Source organism: Uloborus diversus, chromosome 8 (genome assembly GCF_026930045.1).
Source record: "Uloborus diversus isolate 005 chromosome 8, Udiv.v.3.1, whole genome shotgun sequence".
Classification (NCBI taxonomy): domain Eukaryota; kingdom Metazoa; phylum Arthropoda; class Arachnida; order Araneae; family Uloboridae; genus Uloborus; species Uloborus diversus.
The window spans coordinates 12,757,775-12,775,840 of NC_072738.1; the positions used below are offsets into that span (position 1 = coordinate 12,757,775).

The following is an 18,066-nucleotide window of genomic DNA, read 5'->3' on the forward strand; positions in this document are numbered from 1 at the left end:
TTATTGCTTTTCAGTAACCGTTAGTCTTCTAGTTCTCGTTTACCGTTACTATCCTGAAATTTTCATCATTCAAAACGCTACTAAAAATATCTGTCATTATCTTCTTGAATACTCGATAAGCAGGCTTTTATTAGTCACCAAAAGAACCTTAATAAAAATGTTTCTTGTGCTTCGTAGATTATAACATAAAGCTAGTGAAAAAAAAAAACTCTCTCAGTCTAGCTCTTTTTTTCTTTTTTTTTTTTTTGCTTTTTCATTCAAGTGTTAGAATCATTTCCTGTTAGCGGTCCTCGAAAGCGTTAGAACTTTCTTTTGGTTTTTTATTTAACTGTTGAAAAACTTTATGTGCATTTTCTTTTGCTACTCTTTATTAACGTTTATGAAACGATTTTGTTTTTCCATAATTGTAAAATCCCTGAATATTTTTGGCTCATCATTTAAATAATCCATAAGTACAGCTATGCTTCATTTTCGGAATACGTCAAGTTTTAGTAAAAGTATAATTTCTCACATGTTTTAAATAATTACTCGTTTTTAAATTATAACGTATTTGTGACAGATCTTTGATACAAGTGAAGGGGTAGATATTTATTGTTTTATTAATTTTTAACATTACTTTTTGTAAAAAAAAAAAAGAGAACCCTGAATTTTTTCACGTGTTTTTTAACGGCCCCAGAGTTATTATTCATATTATTTATTTTATGATTCTTTAAGAAAAAGATTTCACCGGTCCGCAAAGTTTTTCATTTGCTTTTACCGCGCCCGTGGGTCAAAAGAGGTTGAGAAACACTGAGTTAGAGCACGATCAGATGAATTAACGCTATGAGCACTTCTTAACTATGTTGAAAACTCTGAAATATGATCAAATGCGGTAATTACATGTTTTAATCATTTCCAATACCGAGTTCAATGTGAAAAATGTCCAAAACGTAGAATATCATAAATCAAAACAAAACTAAAAAAAAAAAGGACACAACTGTATTCAAAAACGCACACAATACGGGGGAGGGGGGAGGAGGATCTATAGTAAGGGTGCCATTTCTCTCTCCGAAGGATCCTTTTTTTCACTCCGGCTGTCTAGTTTTTAAAAGGTGCCTGTTTTTCACCCTATTTAGAGGTGCGATTTCGGCTCCGTATTGGGTGCCGCTGGTGAACAAGCGTTTCTCCCCTGAAAGGTGCCGAATGCATCCTGTAGTTTTAACAGTGAACATAATTCCAATTGCAAAAATGGCCAAAATAAGATTTATAATCGAGATACTATCAGCTTGGAGCTAAAAAAAGTATTGAAAAAAATATGAAACATTACATTTAATACGATTAAAAATGCCTAATAATCATTTTTAGGAGACTTATCTGAAGCAAAAAAGAAATATACTGTCGTTTTCTAACAAAGGAAAGCTTATTTTAAGTGCAAATATTAGTGCTGAAGATTTCAAGATCTTGAGCACTTCAAAAAACACTCTTCCTACTTTCAGTCTCATAGCTAACGTCTGATAAAAAGAAAAAGAGAGAAAGTCACACTCTTTTTGAAATAGTCTGTAAACCATTCACGAAATATAAATTTGAATATGCAACGTATCCACATTCAATCTCCGGGGCCTTTATTTTCGCAACCGTTAGTCCAACATAATTCCAGTTGTAAAAATGGTCAAAATAAGATTTATAATAGAGATACTAACAGTTTGGAGCTAAAAAAGGAATGAAGAAAATATGAAACATCACATTTTATATAATCAAAAATGCCCAATGATCATTTTTAGGAGACTTATCTGAAGTAAAAAAGAAATATACTGTCGTTTTCTAACAAAGGAAAGCTTATTTTAAGTGCAAATATTAGTGCTGAAGATTTCAAGATCTTGAGCACTTCAAAAAACACTCTTCCTACTTTCAGTCTCATAGCTAACGTCTGACAAAAAGAAAAAGAGAGAAAGTCACACTCTTTTTGAAATAGTCTGTAAACCATTCACGAAATATAAATTTGAATATGCAGCGTATCCACATTCAATCTCCGGGGCCTTTATTTTCGCAACCGTTAGTCCAACATAATTCCAGTTGTAAAAATGGTCAAAATAAGATTTATAATAGAGATACTAACAGTTTGGAGCTAAAAAAGGATTGAAGAAAATATGAAACATTACATTTTATATAATCAAAAATGCCCAATGATCATTTTTAGGAGACTTATCTGAAGTAAAAAAGAAATATACTGTCGTTTTCTCACAAAGGAAAGCTTATTTTAAGTGCAAACTTTAGTGCTAAGGATTTCAAGATCTTGAGCACTTCAAAAAACACTCTTCCTACTTTCAGTATCATAGCTAACGTCTGACAAACAGAAAAAGAGAGAAAGGTCACACTCTTTTTGAGATAGTCTAAATCATTCAAGAAGTATAAATTTGACTATGCAGCGTATCCACATTCAATCTCCAGAGCCTTTATTTCCGCAACCGTTAGTCCAACATAATTCCAATTGCAAAAATGGCCAAAATAAGATTTATAATTAAGATACTAAAAGTTTGGAGCGAACAAAATATGAAACATTACATTTTATACCTTAAAAAATGCCCAATAAACATTTTTAGGAGAAGCATCTGAAGTAAAAAAGAAAATTAACGCACAAAGTTCGAAACAATTACGAACAACATTTAATTAGGATTACAAATTCTACTGTATATAGTAGGTGTATGAAGAAATGAGACGTAAGAAACGCCTATCAGAAGACTGTCGTGTTGGCCCCGAAACGAAAAGCAAAATATTTATCATTATCATTGCCGTTGAAAAATAAAGTTAAACGCTATGCTATGATACGTAAAAACTTACTACAAAAGCTTGTAAATTAAAAATATGCCCTAAAAAGATGTAAAGTGAATAAGTGTAAAGTGATATAAGTCTCAAAATATCGAGCTTCATATCTCGGTGAATATTGGGCACACTTCTTTTTGCGAATTCCCTAAATTTCAATGTAAGGACAAGATGACTAAATAAAAAAAAAAATTCGTGTTTTATTCATTCGTTTTGTTTATCATTTTCAATTTTTAATGTCTCAACTCTGCATCTTGTTTTGATCTTTTTTTAATTGGAGGTATGAATCTAGGACTAACGGTTGCGAAAATATCTTAAAACATTCCAAGTCATGCAGAATTTACGAGTCTCAAAACGCTGCGTTTTATATCTCAGAGAATATTGGTCATATGTAATGTGTAAGTGTTCTGAGTTCAAATTGTTTTCATTCTCGCGAATTCCCTAATTATAAATGTAGGAACTTGACTTGACTTGATTCTCTTAAGGCTTAGTGGCGCATGAGGCAGCTAGCGTGGCATTCCATTCCGACCGGTTTAATGCCGCCTCCCTAGCACCTAAGGAGTATATAAAAGTTGGACTTTGTACTTTTTCACCATTTCTTTCTCGCTTCGAACATTTAATATCTTCACTCAATTTGCTTTTGACCTTTTCTGAATTCAAAGAAAGCATCTAGGACTAAAGTTTATGAAAACAAACGTCATGAAGTTTAAACCTCTGTTCTGACACGCTACGTATTACAAACATACATAAATTCAGAACCAGTCATTGTTTTTGACTTGAAACTAAACAAAACAAAAAAAAACAAGTGAAGAAGAATTTTTTTACTTACTCGGGACATTCATGGTTTCTTCAAATACTTTCGTTGGGGGTGTGCAAGTAGTCAAGGTGGTATCTGAAGTACGAAAAATAGGTATTTATTACCATGCGAAATATACTTGCTAAAAGTATAAAATCGCAGTTTAAACTTAATCTATAAACTTAGAATATATATTTTGGGGCTATTTTAAATTACAATTAAATAGATATATGTTTCATTGTAGATCTAACTGACATGGGTTGAGAATTTTAATGAAATCCGCAAACCTGAACTCATAGTGGTAGCGAACTCATATCTCAAACATTCGTACTTACGTCGAATAAAAAAAGCAGAGAGTGTAGTAACTTTTCTGTAATTTCTTCACTTTTTTTGATGGAGTAAGGAGATGGGTTGAGGCTTAGGGCTTCTTCCCGGAATATTTCTAAAATTAAGTCCCAAAAACACACAGGACATCTTTCAGGATAAGGATTGGGGTTTAGAGAATCTCTTGCAGAAATCATTCGAGATGTAAGTTCCAAAAATGAAATTTTAGACAATTTTAGATGACGTTAGAGGAAAGTGAATTCGGAATTCTTTCGCGGAAATTTGCAGGGATGGAAGTCCCTAAACCAAAATGTAACACAATTTTAGAGGACGTTGGGGGTTCAGGTACTTGGGTATGAGGGGAGGGAGAGTTGTTGCAACCCCATAACCCCTCAACTGGATTCTCCACTGCTCTAAAATGCTATTATGTCTCTATATATTTTAATTTTTGAACTATGTAATGATATACTTTTAAATGTAGAGATAATGTCATGACCCCCTATGAAATGCCCCCACAGGCTGGGAACCCTTTCCTTAGAGCAAAAATCCCAAGATATATTGAAGCTACGGTTAAGGAAATAATTTTTAATGACCCTTCAAATACGCACAGTTATGGCGATCAATGTTTTTGATAAAAATTTAGGTGAGAAAAAGAAAAAAACCTTATAAACGTTTTTAAAGATGCGTTGCAAGTGTTTCTAAGCAGCAGAGAGGAAGACATCTATTAACAATTGATCAAATAAATTCTGCAAAAGTTCTGTGATCATTAATGCAATTATGTGTCTGAAACTCAATTTCCATCAGAATATTTTGTCAACACACTTTGGAGCTGTGAGCAATGAGAATGGAAAAAGTTTCGCTATGATATATCTACTATAGATCGCATATTATAACTATATGATTCTAATCGCATGATTAGAATCATATAGTTATGATATGCGATTTGAGTTAACCAGAGTCCAATTTGGAAAAAGGTACTGCTGACTTTAAAAAGCGTGTCAATAATCATTGCTAAGGGATGTCTACCTTGTAGGGAGGGGGACATGTTGCATCCTGCACTACTGAAGGTTTTAGGGGGAGTTGTTTTGAGGGGTATTTTTTCACTTTTTACGGGAGCTCTTGTTCTCAGGGATGTATTCATGGTATTGGGGGGCTGCGCCCTAGTTTTTTTGGGGGGGTGATGGGCACCCCAGGTTAAGTATATCTCATCAAACGTTTCTGTATGGGGAAAATGCGCAAAAACGGTTTTAAAAAATTTAACGATTAAGAGTGACTGGGTCAAACTGCTATACGTATTATTTACTTTTCCTTCATATTAAAATTATGTATGATATTTTCGTAACTATCGATGCTAATTTCACCTTATAACAGGAAATATCCAACGTTGTTTAGCACAAATAAACAGATTTCAGAATACACGTGTTTCGAGGTCTCAAGGAACCCCTTTTTCAATTCAAAGATGTGAGCTTATAAGCACCCAGTAAAAGCGATGAAAATGAACAGCAGACAGTTTAAATATGAAAATAAGCAATAACAAAAGCAAAACAAGATAAAACGGAACTCTAAGTCAAAATTTATTGCATGATTCCCTCCCAGAGAAAACCGTTAAACAATTAAATTCAGTAAAAAGACCCATAAAATACATGTTGCTGTCAAAATGAAACCGCTTATTAATGAATTAGTAATAAATTCATGTACGAAAAAATTTTACAACGAATCAACTGCCACATTTAGCGAAAGGAAGAATAAACATAATTCAGGAAAACCGAAAGAGGTTGGAAAACAACAAAAAGTTAAACAAGTACAAAATAAAACATGAAATGGAAACGTAAAGACAGAAAAAAAGTTCCAAAGAAAGTCATTACCATAACCACCTACAACGCAACGAAGAAAAAAAAATGAGATCAAAGAAGACTACCAATTAATGAATGGATGCCACACTGCAGAAAAATACGGAATGGATTTAAGATCGTTAACTAGATTAAAACGATTCTTCAGAATGTGGAAAGACTCCCAAAAATCAGGATCTAATGAATTTGGGCATTTCTGTATAATTTTAAATGAGTTGAAATCAAAGGAGTGATTTGAGTCCCAGCAGTGTTGAGCAATACTAGACTTATTGAATTGTTGTTTTCTCACATAATTTTTATGCTCTTTTAAACGAAATTTCAAAGAACGGCGGGTCTGTCCAATATAGGCAAGGCCGCAAATGCAATCAATTTTATAAATTCCACAACCATTAAAAGGATCAATAGAATCCTTAAAAGACCAGAACGAAAGTTTATTAATTGGTGAAAACATAACATAGAATTGGAAATGTTTAAGCATCTTAGCGATCTGAAAACTAACAGAAGGAAAGAATGGTAAAACGACCAAATTCTTAGTGATGTAAATTCTTTTTCGAACATTACTTTGGGATCTTTTAGAAAGCTTTTTATAAAAGGAATCAATCAAAGTGGGCGGATAGTCTCTATCAATTGCCACAGCTCTAAGATACTTAAGTTCAACATTAAGAAGTTCCTCTGAAGAACAAGTCTTTAAAGCACGATCAACAAGAGCATTAAAGGCAGAATATATTTGATTAGGTGGATGAGACGATAGTCTATGAGGAGGTAAAGAAACAGCAAAAGGTTTGCGATAAACAGTAGTTTCAAAACCAGACTCAGTTCGAGAAACGAGAACATCGAGAAGGGGAAGGCAGTTATTTTGTTCTAGTTCATACGAGAACTGAATATGAGAATCTATAGAGTTTAAAATAATCAAAACCTCATCAACATTAAGATCATTATGGTTCATAAGAACAAAATAGTCATCAACATAGCGAACATAAAATTGAAACTGTAATTTTTGGAACAGCTTAACTTCAAAGTAATGCACGTAAAGATCACTAAGAATGGGGCTAAGTGGGTTTCCCATAGCCAGACCATCAACCATAGTATAAAATCTACCATTAAAAACAAAAAAACATTGTTTTAAACAAATCCGAGTAAGAAAAATTAACTCTTCAATTTCCTTAGAAGTAAAATGAAATTCAGAAAGTCTACTCTTAAGGCATAACAATGAACCTTCGACCGGTACGTTCGTAAATAAAGAGTTCACATCAAATGAAGCCATGAAAGAGTTATTTGGAGCAAAATTATGAATTTTTTCGACAAATTCAGTCGAATTTTTCACAGTGAATAAATTCCGACTCCTAAGGGGAGAAAACACTGAGACTAAATATTTCGCAAGTTTGTAGGAAGCCGTACCAATATTGGAAACAATTGGACTCGGATTTGTTTAAAACAATGTTCTTTTGTTTTTAATGGTAGATTTTATACTATGGTTGATGGTCTGGCTATGGGAAACCCACTTAGCCCCATTCTTAGTGATATTTACATGCATTACTTTGAAGTTAAGCTGTTAAAAAATATTTCAGTATCAATTTTATGTTCGCTATGTTGATGACTGTTTTGTTCTTATGAACCATAATGATCTTAATGTTGATGAGGTTTTGATTATTTAAACTCTATAGATTCTCATATTCAGTTCTCGTATGAACTAGAACAAAATAACTGCCTTCCCTTTCTCGATGTTCTCGTTTCTCGAACTGAGTCTGGTTTTGAAACTACTGTTTATCGCAAACCTTTTGTTGTTTCTTTACCTCCTCATAGACTATCGTCTCATCCACCTAATCAAAAATATTCAGCCTTTAATAATCTTGCTGATCGTGTTTTAAAGACTTGTTCTTCAGAGGAACTTCTTAATGTTGAACTTAACTATCTTAGAGCTGTGGCAATTGATAGAGACTATCCGCCCACTTTGATTGATTCCATTTATAAAAAGCTTTCTAAAAGATCCCAAAGTAATGTTCGAAAAAGAACTTACATCACTAAGAATTTGGTCGTTTTACCATTCTTTCCTTCTGTTAGTTTTCAGATCGCTAAGATACTTAAACGTTTCCATTTCCATGTTATGTTTTCACCAATTAATAAACTTTCGTTCTCGTCTCTTAAGGATTCTTTCTATTGATCCTCTTAATGATTGTGGAATTTATAAAATTGATTGCATTTGCGGCCTTGCCTATATTGGACAGACCCGCCGTTCTTTGAAATTTCGTTTAAAAGAGCATAAAAATTATGTGAGAAAACAACAATTCAATAAGTCTAGTATTGCTCAACACTGCTGAGACTCAAATCACTCCTTTAATTTCAACTCATTTAAAATTATACAGAAATGCCCAAATTCATCAGATCTTGATTTTTGGGAGTCTTTCCACATTCTGAAGAATCGTTCTAATCTAGTTAACGATCTTAAATCCATTCTGTATTTTTCTGCAGTGTGGCATCCATTCATTAATTGGTAGTCTTCTTTGATCTCTTTTTTTTTTTCGTTGCGTTGTAGGTGGTTATGGTAATGTCTTTCTTTGGAACTTTTTTTCTGTCTTTACGTTTCCATTTCATGTTTTATTTTGTACTTGTTTAACTTTTTGTTGTTTTCCAACCTCTTTCGGTTTTCCTGAATTATGTTTATTCTTCCTTTCGCTAAATGTGGCAGTTGATTCGTAGTAAAAATTTTTTGGACATAAATTTATTGCTAATTTATTAATAAGCGGTTTCATTTTGACAGCAACATGTATTTTATGGATCTTTTTACTGAAATTAATTGCTTAACGGTTTTCTCTGGGAGGGAATCATGCAATAAATCTTGACTTTGAGTTCCGTTTTGTCTTGTTTTGCTTTTGTTATTGCTTATTTTGATATTTAAATTGTCTGCTGTCCATTTTCATTGCTTTTACTGGGTGCCTTTGCATCTAGGAGCTCACACCTTTGAATTGAAAAAGGGGTTTCTTGAAACCTCGAAACACGTGTATTCTGAAATCTGTTTATTTGTGCTAAACAACGTTGGATATTTCCTGTTATTTCTCGACACAAAGGTATTTATTTATTGCTTAATTTCAACTTATTGCTCTTTTTTTTCAAGAAAAAAAATGTGGGGTGGGAGGCGATAGGTGTCAGTTGAACTGTAGAAGGGGCAATGCGACAAAAAAAGTTGGGAGCCACTGAGTTAAATGTTAAACCAAGCACCACGTGCGTGTAATTTATTTAATATTTGTTTATATTGGAAAATATAATTATATTATGAACTGATAACTATAATATCACCGATAACTACACATAGTAAAATACACAAACAAAATAAATGAAACATTTAAACACTCCTACCTTCATCTGGGATTTCATTTTCCTTAACATCTGGGAATTCTATATCTCCCTCAGATCCAGGTTTTTGTTGGTCAGGATAGCCAGGTCTTCTCTGGCCAGGATATCCAGGCTTTTGCTGGGAAGAATGGCCAGGTCTTCGCTTATCAGGAGCTCCAGGACTTTGTTCTTCGACTTCTTCATAATCCTCCTCCTCACTATCCATATCAGGACTCTCTCCTGGCTTTTGGTTTCCTGGACCACCAGGGCTCGGTTTCTCCACGTCTTCAAGACCTTCCTCTTCGTAATCCATATCAGAACTCTCTCCAGGCTTTTGTTTTCCTGGCCCACCAGGCCTTTGTTGATCAGAAGGTCTAGGTTTCTTCTTATCAGGGTAGTCAGGTCTCGGTTTTTCAACCTCTTCTTCACCTTCCTCCTCACAATCCATATCCGAACCTTCTCCAGGCCTTTGTTGATCAGAAGGACTAGGCCTTTGTTTATCAGGGGTGTCAGATCTTGGTTTTTCATTGTCTTCATCACCTTCTTCCTCGCAATCCATATCCGAACTTTCTCCTGGCTTTTGTTTTTCGGGACCACCAGGCCTTTGTTGATCAGAAGGACTAGGCCTTTGCTTATCAGGGGTGCCAGATCTTGGTTTTTCATTGTCTTCATCACCTTCCTCCTCACAATCCATGTCCGAACTTTCTCCTGACTTTTGTTTTTCTGGACCACCAGGCCTTTGTTCGTCAGAAGGGCTAGGCCTTTGCTTACCACGGGTACCAGGCCTTGGTTTTTCATTGTTTTCATCACATTCCTCCTCATAATCCATATCCGAACTGTCTCCTGGCTTTTGTTTTCCTGGACCACCTGGCCTTTGCTTACCAGGGGTTCCAAGCTTTAGTTTTTCATCTTCATCACCTTCCTCCTCATAATCTATATCAAAACTCCCTCCCGGCTTTTGTACTCCAGAACCTGCAGGCTTATGCTGTCCAGAACGTCCAGGGCCTCGTTTTTCTCCATAACCTTCCTTCTCAAAATCTTCATCAGACTTCATTAGCTCTCCCTCATCGTATTCTTCTACCTCGTCATTCTCCATTAACTGCTTCCTTGACTTCCCCTTGCTTCCTTTGGCACTATTCTTGTCGCATCTCTGTTGTCCCTCTTCACCCATACACTCATTAGTGCTTTCCACCTCTTCTGCGTCATTTTCTGCACTCTCACAATTCAGTTGACCTCCCTCAACCTCACACTTCTTATTTGCATTTCCCATCCCTTTCCCAATATTTTCCACCTCTTCTGCGTCATTTTCTGCACTCTCACAATTCAGTTGACCTCCCTCAACCTCACACTTCTTATTTGCATTTCCCATCCCTTTCCCAATATTTTCCACCTCTTCTGCGTCATTTTCTGCACTGTCACAATTCAGTTGACCTCCCTCAACCTCACACTTCTTATTTGCATTTCCCATCCCTTTCCCAATATTTTCCACCTCTTCTGCGTCATTTTCTGCACTGTCACAATTCAGTTGACCTCCCTCAACCATACACTTCTTGTTTGCATTTTCTATCCCTTTCACAGCATTTTCTGAACTCACACATTTCAGTTGACCTCCTACACCTTCACACTCATTTTGTTTTGTATCTTCCATATCTTCCACACTATTTTCTGAAGTCTCACAGTCAAGTCCTTGCTTTTGACACATTTCTGCAAAATAAAATTGATTTTTAAAAAAGTTAAAATATAAGTACATAGAATGTACTTATAACTATAAATAGTACGACTAACTCATAATATAGTAACATGTGTCATAGTTCAATCTTTACAAAACGTTCCTTAAGGGCGTTCCAAGACCAATTGCAAATAATTTATTTATATAACAAATGAATTTTCGAAACAATTTCCCGTCCAATTTCGGCTTACATTTGCATTTAATTCACACTGTGTAATGAAAAAAGTGTAGGGTTTTGCTAGATGCAAATGGAAAGTCTAAAACTAATTTTTAACTCTCCCCGAGTTAAAAAAAAAAAAAAAAAAAAACGAGTTTTTTCGTGACGTCTTGTATGCGCGTTACTCACATTAGAGCCGCTATATAAAATAGTTCGACTCATCAGCTTAAGTTTAACCATTTTGGATCGGATTTTTCATTGTTGCGCTGCTAAGGTTACCACAGCAAAGTTTCGGGTTTCATCAAATTTGCAGAAAATAATATTTTATTTGATAAACAATTCACGTGCCGCCAATAATCGCTGGCAGTGAACAATCACCAAATGCGATAACAAGCCAGAAAAAACAACACGCTCCGAATTAAAATGTCTAATCTTCAGCTGATGCGCCTACTCATAGATGCAAGGGCCTTAACTCACATATCTCTAAAACAGTATAACGCAGAAAGTTGAAATTAAGTATGTCAATCCTATATAGAGTCGAGTTGTACATCTCCCATATTGTTTGCAACATAAAGTTCGAAATGGGCGCTTTACACATTTCTTGTAGCATATCAATGTCAATTTTAAAGCAGCCTAAAGTGATGCTTCAAATAGGGGATCACTTGGGAATAGATCACAAAAGCTTTTTCTCTCCAACTTAGAGATATTTTGCTAAACTGATGCTAAATTTGACGACGAAAGTGAAATGCCGAATCTGGTAGAGGACTTTAAAAATTCCGTATTTAAGATAAGGTTCTGTAAAGGACACAAGTCATCATTTTAAAGAAAAAAGTGCTCTTTCTAATGCATTCCATTTGGTTTTTTTTTGTTTTTTTTTTTTCTTTTACACGTTCCATATAGGTTCTGATTATGCAGTTTTATTTCTCAGACCCTATCAAAAACACCAACTTTCTTGAAATACCAATGTACCATTCCCTACTTTTATCACACTTTGCTAGGTGTAAGAAACGGTCCACAGTGAAGCATTTGAAAAGAATTGAAGAGTTTGGTGCGCGCGCCAAAAAGCAGTAGTTCCATTTCAAAGTTTTTGAAATGTCTGCATTAAAGCTGGAAACACCAATCCATTTTTTCTTTATTATATTTTAATGGGTCCCCGAGTATGCACCTGAGTACAATCATGCAGGAAATATCAATAATGCTAAAAAACAAAAACAAAATTAAAAAAAGACAATGTGATTTGGTGTTTTAAGCTTCAATGCGGGCTTTTTGACAATTGAAATTCGGAGCTACCCTTTTTTTTTAGAAAAACCTTTTGATTACAACTAATGCTCATGTACAGGTATCAAGTGTAGGGTCTTATTATTTTTTTAAGGGGAGTCGGTACCCTGAATACGAGTAATGTTAAATTGCTAAACTTAATGCACATTTTTTCTCAGAAAGGTTTAATGATAGGAACTTAAAATTTTCACCGTATTTTTAAGAGACATCTAAAAGTCTACTGAAGTGAAGTTTTAAGGCTTCTTCTTTCTAATGTGGCTGCGCTAGAGGCACTTTTGCAGACCTGATGCAACGCTTCAATATAGCATCTATTCTTTCATGTGGCACCACTATTGGCAAAAGCCATTTCCACGAGAATTTTGATTCCCAATTTCCCCATTAGATGGAGGCACCTGGGCTCTATTCGATGCAAAACTGCACTAAGAGTTTAATGTTGTCTAGAGCACTCCAAGCCAAACAAATACTTGAGGGATTTTTTACATGTCGTATAATCATACGTTATCGATTTTCTGCATCTTGTAAAACCACCGACTAAAGCCATCACCGAACCTGCACCTTTAGGGGTAAGAGATCAGCGTCTAACCACTGCACGACTATGTCGAAAAGTTTTGTGGTAGTTCTGTTTACTTCATAATTTATTAAATTTTAACAAATGGTGACTTTTGAAAAGAAAAAAAAAGTTTTTCACCATAAAAACAGCTGTTCAGGAAAAAGTGCGAGTCCTGTCGATAAAATTTCACTTCAATGTAATTATGAACATACACTGGTGGACAATTGCTAAGGACAGATAGCAATAGCAACGACATAATGTAAAACAGAGAAATATGGAAACTAACATAATAGATGATACATTAAAATGTATTGTGCGTATGTAAATTTTGGATTTTTTTTATAGCTTGATGAAAAAATTTCCGTTTCATTAGAGCTTTAGAATTTCATGATTTCCCTACCTCTTAAAATATGTATTATTTCAATTTTAGTATGAAAACTGCTATTTTTCCTAAACTTCAGAAGTTTCATCATTTATTCAATGCTCAAATACTATCATAACATTTTGTAAAATGGAAGATAAAAATTAATTAAATTCTTCATCTTATCTACTTTTATAGTCTGCTGGTAGAACTCTCTCCAAGCCTAATCCTTTAGAGACAACACACAGTATACTCACAAAAAAACAAATATATTGTTAGTTCCAATAACTTTAAGTAAAAGGGTGTCGCTCCGTTTATCGTCAGTTGTATTTTTCGGGACTAAATTCATAGAGATAAAGATTAACTAAAAACATTCCTACTTTTATAGTCCGCCGTCACAATGCTCTCCAAACTCAAGTCATTGGAAAGAACACAAAGTATACACATAAAAAAAATATATTGTTAGTTCCAATAACTTTAAGTAAAACGGTACCGCTCCGTTTATCGTTAGTTGTATTTTGCGGGACTAAATACATATTGATAAAGATAAAGTAAAAAATTTCCTACTTTTATAGTAAGCCGCCACAATGCTCTCCAAACCCAATTCATTGGAGAGAACCAAAAGTATACACATAAAAATTAAATATTATCAGCTCCAACTATAAGGATAAATATAAACTAAAAAATTCCTACTTTTATAGTCTGCGGGAACAATTCTCTCCAAACCTAAGTCAATGGAGCGAATACACATAAAAAATGAAATAAATATTGTTACAAAGGATTCTAAGTTACCATCAGGGATATTCAGTTTGGCGTCAATTGTATTTTGGATGATTTAACCGCTAATGCAGACGAAACGGAAAAGTTGCTTCAAAAGTAAGTAAGAAGCTAGAGTAACAAACTTTAACTTAGAATTACCTCGTTTTTTCCTTGCTTCAGAAATGTTTTTTTGCTTGGTCGTTTTATCAGGGGTATTTTCGTCTTCAAGAGATGTTCCTTCGAAGTCAATGTCACTCCATCTTTTACTTCGACGAATAGTTTCTAGAAAAAAAAGCATAAAGGAGGGAAACTGAGAATATACCAAAACACAGCGTTTAATACAGTGGTTTGTCAAAGTTATCGGTGAGTACTAGAGCGACCCTTATTCTTCAGCTTCATTAAAATTTTGCTTGTACCCACTATTTCAATTTAATCAACAAAATAATGATGCATAAAAAATATTATCTGAATCGACAAACTACGAGGGGTGCCTTTCTGGATATGAAGTTCTCGAATATTCGCTCAAAAAGTCATTTCTCACTTCTTACTTTTTTTTTTTTTTTTTTAATTTTTTTCCGGCAGATTTATTTTACCGAAAAGGATCTTTTCTGTGATATTGCATGTGCTTTCCCACATTTTCTCTCTACTTTTCGAGAAGGGTAGCTTTGCGGCGAGATTATGAACGATCTCTTTCGTACAGCTCATGCTTTGGCTCATGATAAATGAAGCAAGAATTTCTTACTGCTTCAGCTCCAAAAGAGAAGATCAACCACTATAATTAGTTTAGCTCAAAAATTAAAACACGAAGAATAAAGAATACTAACGCACATTAATGCCAGTTATCAGGGAAAGGAATATTTGTTTTGAAAATTGAAACGACAATTTGATTCCTCAAAAGTCTATAATTTAGCCCCAAGCTGTTCAAGTTGTGATGGTTTCGAAGAGAATGACAACACTTTTGTCATAGGGAAACAAATATCAGTAACTACACAGAAGAAGTGACATTTCTAAAAACCTCAAATGCATTGCAGTATTTTACTTCCCGTCATTATGAAATTTTTAATCGGTGTAAAACCACTGGCAAAAGTGGAGTAAATAAGTGGATCGCTGCTACAGTAGCTATTGAGCCTGGTACCGAGGACTAGTCATAAATCAAATTTCTCATCAATTCTTTAGAAAAAAAATTCAAAAAGCGAGAAGCACAAGAATTTGGCAAAAATTTAAACTAAACGACTACGAATCCTTAACATTGAAATGGAATGGAAAATTGCTTTCAGCATTCGTAGGAGTAGAAAATATCAATACACTGGTAATAATAGTAACTTTCCAAGGCAAGGGTAACTGTTAGGATTCCACGAATTCCCAACGTCTTCAGCAGAAGTGCAATTCACGGCTGCTTACTAAACAGTGGAAAAACAGGACATAAATGAAAAAAATGAAAAGAGTTCCTCTTCAATAAGACACCACTGTAATTTTGAATTAATTTTAAGGAACTTATTCAACTCACTGATGAGTGCATTTCCTGTCCAGGCTTCTCAATTTTTCAAATGATTGATCGAAACTTGGATAAGACTCGGCAAAAAAAGTATTATGTAACAAGTAGCAATGAAGTAACCGATTACATACGCTCAAACAGACTTTCATTGATTGAGCAACACCTTTCTATTCTGAAATAATCGCGAGATGATTCCCGAGAAATGTTGGAGTTAACGATCATCTTTCCTGGTGTCATTCCAAACAGCGGAGTATCATTTCGTATTCCAAGAGCTGTAAGACACACTAGGTCGGCTAGGGGAATGTCAAAGTTTATTAACGTCTTACTAGAACGAGAAAAACATTTTAAAAGAGTGATTTTTCTTTTTCAAATGACCGGTTAAACTTAGTTTCCATCACATTGAGAAATTAAAGTAATCTATGTTGATTTAATGTTTGTACGTAAATTGAGAAATTAACTTAATGTGTTAGAAATCCACGTGGTTGCTCTTTAAACATTGTCAAAACATATTTGGTTTTTTGCTCTCGAAACTAGGGTTCTATCATTATCTAATGACACTGTTTCAACCACAGTCAAAACAATTACGACTTAAATTAAACTGGAACCAGACACAAATGAAGAACAGAAAGATGAAAAAAATCGGCAAAAGAGGTACATTTTGCACCAAAATGATTTTTCTTCGTTTATAAAAACCAGTTCCATCTTCTGAAACTTCCGAAACAAACTGTCTTCATGAGGTTTTCTGTCTACCCCCAAATTTCTGGACTAAGTCCCTTCAACTTAAAAGGTGACCTTGGTTACAAAAGTGGAATTAAAATCCTGAAAATAGAAGTGCTGGGAATGATACCGCTGAAATATAAATTTAGGATATTCCATCATTTTATTGAAATTCCAAAAAATGTTCCTACGCATCTCTGCGGAAGACCTTAACAAGTAGAGGAAGCTGCTGTACCCACGGACGGTTGTACCTACGGATGTTGCTCAGGAAATTCCGGGTATCGTCGAGCGAGATCCTGATTGGGGCTCAACGTGTATGTCACAACCCTCTCCAGTACCCCAAGAAGTTTCAACGCCTTCAAACGAACCCTTATGATTCTATCACATTTTTTCGGTTTTAGTAGTACCTAAGTAAAAACAAACATGAGCCCTTTTTTTTCTGTCCATCGTGGATTGTATTATTAATTTTTGTTGTAGGTATCATGATTCCCTATGTTTTAAAGGTTTTGTTTCTGATTTTTAATGTTGTAAATCTGTGGTCCTATCGATGTGACTGGATTGTAAAACCAAAATGACGTACTTTTGTACCCAAGGACACATAACCATGCGTACCCACGGACGGCAATTTTTATTCTCCTTGGGTCACACCCGACCCAAGTACCAAAACATGTTATCAAATTATCATGCCATGGCGCGAGTTTCATTGTTGAAACACGCGGGTTACTTTATCATCAGCTGTTATTTATATGAGGATTTGACTTTGCAGCTCTGTTTATATCCAATCTATAACGATAATGAGTGAAAGCTCTTTCATCTAAAAACCACTAATAGCAAGGAGGGCTTTTTTTACTTATTTATTTGAAGAATACTAGAAAATCTTTTTAGCTGAGATAAGAAGTTATTTCATGAATATTAATGTTTTGAATTAAATTTTAAGACATTACCTTCTGACGGGTACTTAGATGCCGTTTGCTCATTTAAAATATCTCCATGGTAGTTTTCTTGAGAAAGGTTTTCTTCTCCAGAACGTTTTCCACTCATATAAGTGACATTTCCTGTCTTTTCCCTTGAATCTAGAGTTTTCTCGAGTGTGAGAATCTGTTCATTTCCTTTTATAAAACGAGATCCATCCATGTTCTGATTTGCAGTTACAAATTTCGAACTAGTATTTGACTTTTCTTTTGAAATTCCGAATTGATCAGGTTGTTTTCTAAACTGTAATTTCTCGGAGTTCTTTTCTACATCACTGCCGATACCTGCAAAATATTCTCCAACTTCCTTATCCATATACTGGTTTGAATCAACTTTCTGCGGCTCTTGTGTAGCATTAAGTTTATTTGTATGCTGTCCAGTTATTTGCGTACTTTGAAGAAACTGAAGATTCTGAGATCCTTGTTGAGGTTGAACAACTCGTTTTTCTTCTAGGGAGGCTTGTTTATGAAACATTTTCTCTCTGTTATTTCTTTCTGTCTCGCCATCGAAGTCTTTGTTTTTTCCACTTAGAGACTTGATTCCAGAATCAAATTCCTCAGACTGAATCCCTTTGTCTGAATTTTTATTTTTAACTCCGGAATTAAAATTCTGAATCCGATCTTCGAAATTAAAATTTTGAGCCTCAATGCCAGAATCATTATCATAATATTGATTTCCGAAGTCAGAAGTGTGAAATTTAACTTCAAATTCGGGATCCTGAGGCTGAATTTCAGACGCAGAACTTTTAGACTGAGCTCCGAGGTCGTGATTCTGAGATAAAGGGCTGTAATTAGATGTTTCTGACTGAACTTCTAAATCATAATTTTGAGCCAGAGCTTCGAAATTATAGATTTGAGATTTAATTTGAGAATCAAAATCCCGAGACTGAATTCCAAAGTTTGAATTTTGAGATGGTGCTCCAAGGTCAACTCCTAAGTCAGTTTTCTGA

General features: G+C 34.7%; 1 protein-coding gene across 1 annotated transcript in view; it reads right to left on the reverse strand.

Moving 5' to 3' along the window:
* LOC129227931 (titin homolog) overlaps positions 1–18,066 on the reverse strand; it is a 111,028-nt gene that overhangs the window by 62,120 nt on the left and 30,842 nt on the right. The window contains exons 4-5 of the mRNA XM_054862551.1: positions 17,090–17,692; positions 9,124–10,803 (exon numbers count right to left, since the gene is read on the reverse strand). Of these exons, the coding sequence (XP_054718526.1) occupies positions 9,124–10,803; positions 17,090–17,692 (2,283 nt within the window). The remainder of the gene's footprint in view (positions 1–9,123; positions 10,804–17,089; positions 17,693–18,066) is intronic.